Source organism: Propithecus coquereli, unplaced genomic scaffold (assembly GCF_000956105.1).
Source record: "Propithecus coquereli isolate 6110/MARCELLA unplaced genomic scaffold, Pcoq_1.0 Scaffold184, whole genome shotgun sequence".
Classification (NCBI taxonomy): domain Eukaryota; kingdom Metazoa; phylum Chordata; class Mammalia; order Primates; family Indriidae; genus Propithecus; species Propithecus coquereli.
Genome location: NW_012143190.1, coordinates 1,245,852 through 1,251,851, shown reverse-complemented (window position 1 = coordinate 1,251,851; position 6,000 = coordinate 1,245,852). Strand labels below are relative to the sequence as shown.

The window sequence follows — 6,000 nt, the reverse complement described above, 5'->3', positions numbered from 1 at the left end:
CGCCGGCGGGCCCGGGACCCGGCTGCTTGCGCCGCGCGCCTGGCGCTGGCTGCTGCTGCTCGCGCTGCCCGCCGCCTGCTTCGCGCCGCCGCCGCCGCGCCCCGTCTACACCAACCACTGGGCAGTGCAAGTGCTCGGCGGCCCGGCCGCGGCGGACCGCGTGGCCGCGGCGCACGGCTACCTCAACTTGGGCCAGGTGAGTGCGGCTGGCCCCGAGCGCCGAAAACTTTCCGGGCGGCCGGCGGGCACGCGCGAGGGGCTGTTTCGCAGTCGTCCGGGCCCGCGGCGCCGCGTCCGCGCGTGGGAAGGCGTCCGGCACGGCTCGGCCCGCACGTTCGTGGGGTGACGGGCGGCTGAGGCGCCTGGTCGGGAGTCGCTCGGGAACGCGGTGCGCGGGACGCTTGGAGGGAGGACCAGGTAGCCCGCGTGGGCGCCTACGCAGGCCCTGCGCACCGGCCACAAGTCCTTGGGCAGTGCTGCCCGCTTCTGGCGCTCGAAGTGTGGCCTCAGAAGGTGGGCCTGGCGCAGACACCTGCCCGGCTCCCGCGGAGTAGGAGCTGTCTTGGTTCGGCGCCGTGCTTTTCCCGCGTCTCAGTGCCCACCCAGCGCTCCCTGGCCTCCCAGCCCTGGCTCCGCCACGTCGGCCCTTCTGCCCCCGACGGGCAGCTCCGGGCTCTGGACCATGTGCGCGCACCAGGGCGGTCGGCCGCTCCTTGGGTGACATGGCACGTGGCCAGCGTCTCGGGGACTCCCGCTCCTTCGGTGTCCGCAGCTCCAGGGAGGAGGGCAGCCGGGCGCCTGCGCCTGGGAACCAGGCTGCTGTCAGGGAGGCTCTCCGGACAGCGCTGAACTCAGCATCAGCTCCTGGGGTGGGGGGTGTCCTGCGTTCAAAACCTCTCCAGGCACTGAGGGAGGTCGCTTTGTTTCTGGGCTCTTGCCGCTGCCTGTTCGAATGACAGCTGCCTGCATAGGAGCTGTGTGACCTTAGGCAAGTCACTTCCCTGACTTGCTTATCTGCAGACAGTGACAATGGGTACATGGTGTGGTTGTTGGGATAATACAATGTTGCACTGCCACAAAACCCGGACTGGGGCCTGGCCCTCACTGGGCAAGCCAGGACCCCCCAGCCCCCCATCCCGGCCCTGGCTGTCATTACTGCTATCAGGTGGCAAGCAGGTCACTCCCTGGCAGCATAAATCCGAAGGACTGCCACCATGGAGGGTCCCTGTTTCCTACCACAGTGCGGTGAAGGGGTGAGGAGAGGGGTTTGATTCCCATGTATGGCTGGTGGAGGGGCTACCAATGTCGGGGCCTCTCAATGCAGTTAACAGATCTGCAAACTGCACACTCAGGGGATCAAGTGAAGTGACAGGAAGCGCAGCCTTGTAAGTCAAACCGCACTGCCAGGCAGTGTTAAATTTAGTTTCATCATTATCCTTGGCAGAAGCCAACAAACTGTGGTGCCGCCCTGATAGAAGTGACATTTGTTCTACATCCTGAGTCTGGTGTTGATGCTGCTCATGGGCGATGTGTGGCCTTCTGGAAGGGTAGATTCTACCATGTGAACTGCACTTCACAGGGTAGGTTGGAGTTTATCTGAAAGAATGCAAGCACATCTTTATATGTAACCACTGAAGTTTCCTCAAACATCCTGTGATTTAAGATTTTTGCCTTTGGGTTGCACTGACTTCGTTTTCCTCTGTAGTTCCTACATCTCTCTGGCTGACTGTCCAGACTGAGGAAGGTGCTCCTCATGTTTGCCTACGGCCCCTGGCTCCTACCACACTTCATTCTTTGCCCAGGTGGCTCAGCAATTTGTCTTCAGCTAAAAGTGACTGTTAAATTGCACGGTAAATTATAAAGTGCCAGGGTTTCGGGCTCTTATAATTAAACAAGCAGAGAACCGAAGTCAAGCAGTGAGCTCCTGGACATTGCAAGAGAGGCAGAAAGAGGCACAGCTAACTCCCCCTTACAGTTCTTGTCCATGGGAATAAAAATGCCCGACCCTTGGCCATGCCGGGCCTTTGAAACAACATCTGTCAGACTCACTGAGTTGCTTGTGCCCAAAGTCCACTCTCCTGATTTTGCCTGTGGGAGAGAAGGTTCCTCCCTGAATGCTTCCCAGGACATTCTGGGGAGTCTCTGAGGGTCTCCTCAGCTCTGTACAGTGCAGCACCAGAGTGGACTCCACATGGCCTGGTCACTCCACTTGGTAGGCACGGTGCTGGTGGGGACACTGGGGACATTCACAAACTGAGGGTTCAGTTGGCTGGGGATGTGAGCTGTCTCAAAGGCTTGTGTGTGATTACTCCAGGAGGGCCTGTTACTCTTTATTCCAAACCCAGCTTTTCTCTTCCCCCCTCTAAGTGCACTGTTAATGTGGAAAAGGCCTGGAGCATTCCAGCCTCGACCCACTCAATAAGAACTCTTTAAAAGCCTTATTTGCCTTTTTTCAGCCAGGAGAATTTGTGACTCATAAATAAGATGTAGATATTATTAGCTTTGATTTACAGATGAGTAAATGAGAGTGAAGCAAGGGAGGAAGCTGTTTGTGTTCACATGTCACCTCTGACAATCACACTCCCTGCTCTTTGTCTCCTGCTGTATTCTCTGCTCTAAGATCTCCTTTATGTAACTCTTTCCCCAAGCCCTTAATGGGCAATTAGTGTTCTGCTCCGTACCTGCCTGGATCACAGCCCTGGTTTTCTCCTGGATTGTTCCTGTGCTCTAAGCTCTTGCTTGTTTCCCTTTCTTTCATACAACTAATAATCTGATTTGGGCTATTTCACATGATCCAAAGGTAATTTAGACCAGTGGTTGGTTATTCACCTTTCTTGAATCACGGATCCCTTTCAGCATCTGATAAAGGCTCCGGATCCTCTCCATTGAAAAATATGCATCATCTGGGACACAGTATAGCCTCTTTTTGCCCCTCTGTTCATCATTCCAGACAAGGCAACACAATTTTTAAAAGGGAATAAAAATCTGGAAGAATCAAATGTCATTATTGACAGACGACATAACTAAGTACATGTGTAAGAAGCCGGGTAAGAGAGTTGAGTGGGTTGCTTGATCAACAGTAGCTACCTCTACAGCAGCAACATCTGAGAAGATAAAAGAAATTATAAATCATTCCAGCATTGAAGTGATAATATACTTAGAAATAAGTCTTTTAGAAAGGTGAGACTTTTGTAGAGAAAATTACAAAATATTTAAAAGAAGGATTGAGAAAAGAAAGTCTGAATAAATGGAGAGAAATATTGTATGGGAGGGCTGAATATCATAGTTGCCCCCAGTTAATCTTTAAATTCAATGTAATCTAGTTTAAATCCTGACAAGACTTTATGTGGGATATGAAATCATACAAACAAACTCTGCAATTCATATGGAAGAGTAAGGTCTAAGAGTACCTCAGACAGTTCTGAGAAAGAGGACAAGGAGGGGGATGTGGTAATCACGAGAGGTTGGCGTTGGCCTGGGGGTAGTCCAATCCATCGATGGAATTGTCTCAACCCCAAGCATGTATGGGAACTTGTGCGTGCGAGCTGAAGAGTTATGGGTGGGGAAGGATGAGCTATTTAATAAAGGGTGCTGGGAGAACAGGCTCGCCACGTGGAAAAACAATTAGCTCCTCACTGCACACTACACAACAGATTCCAGATAGGGTTGAAGACCTGACTGTATATAAAACTTTTAGACACAAATATAGTGGAATACCTTTGTGACATTGAGAAAGGAACGGATTTCTTAGGCCATAAAAAGAAACGAATTTAAAAATGGAGAGTTTGATACATTCAAATAAAAAATCATGTGTAAATAAAGGCATCATAACAGAGTTGAAAAGGAAGTAACAGACTGGAAAAAGTATCTACAACATACAACAAAGACATTAGTACATAGCTTATTTTAAAAACTATAAATCACTAAGAAAAAAGTAAATGCCAGGTAGAAAAATGGGGAAGAATATGGATAGAGAATTCAATGAAGAGGAAATCCAGGTGGCCCATAAACATAAGAAATGATGCTCATCCTTGCGCAACCTCACTTGGAGTTACTGGAGCAATGCAACTTAGGTAACAGTGAGATACCATTTCACACCTACCAGATTGGCAAGCATGGAAAAGTGTTAGCATCACGTGTTGGCGAGGATGTAGAGCAACGGGAACTTTCAGATGCTGCTGGTGGAAGCTGACGTAACTACTTTGGAGAGCAATTTGGCAGTGCACAGTGAGGCTGAATTGCAGCAGCAGGTCCACATCTAGGCTTGTCCTGGAGGAACTCTTGCACAAGCTGACTTGTATAAGAATGTCCATTGGGGCATTTTTTAAATGAAGGAGAAAACCACCTAAATACACATCAGTAGAATAATGGAGAAATAAGTCAAAATAGTCACTCCATAGAAGACTATGGAGTAGTTAAAAATGAATAAACCAGATATGTATCTACACAGATAAATCTCTGAAATAATGTTGAGTAAAAAAGGCAAGTTGCAGACATACAATGTGATAGTATTTACATAAACTTTAAAAAACTGACAGAGCAATGCTATATTATTTATGGATGTTTTCAGATGTAGTAAAAGTATAGAAACATGGGCTGTAAGGATCTGCATCAAATTCTAGTTAGTAATAGCCTCTCAGAAGGGAGGGAGAGGAGGGAAATTAGGGAGAGGAATTTCAGACTTTATCCTCAGTGTTCTATTTCATAACACATGTATGGATGTATATATGAATATAAATGGATTATATACAAAATTGTACTTTGGCATTTTGTACTTTTTCTTTGTATCAGAATATCTTACATATGGTGATGTATACAAGTATATATGCACATTTACACATATGCATATATTCACATACACAGACATACACACAGATACACATAAAATGTTAAAGAGGGAAAAAAGAAAAGGAAAAGGTACATTGTACACACATACCATGGTTGATTCTGGACCGCACAGGTGCCTGTGGGCTCAGGTTAAGAGGCCCCTGCTTTAGACCAAGCTGGGCCTGATCCACTTGTCAAGGAGATGGTGACCCAGAGAAAGAGAGAATGCCTGACTGAAGGTCACAGGCTGTTTGGACAGAGCTGGACCTAGAACCTGGGAACCCAGGCTCCTTCCTTCCACCCTGCTTCTTGGCAGAGGGGGCCCTCGCTCTGACCGTTGTGCATTGTTACCTTTGACACTGCTGACTCTGAGAAAAGACAGGTTGCTTGTGTGAAGATATTCTCCACTCACCAAATCACAGCAGCTCAGCGTCCGCAGCTCTCGGAAGTGATGTTTATCTTAAGGGTGGTAGTTGGATGCCATACTTTCCCTTGTGTTTTTGCTTTGCCTGGGGTATTGAGCTAATTTGTTGGTTCTGAGTCTGAACATTAAAAGACAGGCTGGCTGCCAGGGCCCTAAAAGATCTAAGAGCCTTAAATGATTTTGAACTTGCCTTAAATAGTCATACTTAAAATAGCTACTGAGCAGGACATACCTGGCTGAAAATTTCAGGTGGGCCTGCACAATTCATTTGTCAGCAGAGGAAAATTGTCATGCTGCAGACAACTTGTTCTTGTAATGAAAAATAAGCTGAAGCCTTAACCAGGTGCTAAAATAATGGGCTAGAACTTGTTCCAGCCAGAGTGTTGGGGGCTTGGTAGGGACAAGGGAAGCCAAGAATAGCAGTCACCTGTGACCTAGTTCTCTGGTATTGATTTTTGGTCTAAGGCTGTCTTGGTTTTATGCTCTGAGCCAAAAGCCACACGCATGGCTGGCTGGGGAGAGGTTCAGAGTGTGAACTGGGGGACACAGAGAAGATTAGGATTGTGAAGCTCGTTGTATCATACCCTTCCATTTGACATCTTTACTCAGATGGTAACAGATGTAAGTGGACAGGATTTTAATTGAGTGGACTGCCCTCCTGAGTCACTGGGGCTGGGGTGGAGAGCAGTGATCAAAGCTGAACCAGCTGCAGTGTGCAGAGCCAGGGAAAGCTCCAGAAGGCAGCGTCC

At 48.5% G+C, this 6,000-nt stretch overlaps 1 protein-coding gene across 1 annotated transcript in view; it reads left to right on the top strand.

Moving 5' to 3' along the window:
• Window position 1: 1 nt before the first annotated feature.
• PCSK6 (proprotein convertase subtilisin/kexin type 6) overlaps window positions 2-6,000 on the top strand; it is a gene marked incomplete at its 5' end in the record, with an annotated part of 167,897 nt that continues 161,898 nt past the window's right edge. The window contains one exon of the mRNA XM_012642689.1: window positions 2-196. Within this exon, the coding sequence (XP_012498143.1) occupies window positions 2-196 (195 nt within the window). The remainder of the gene's footprint in view (window positions 197-6,000) is intronic.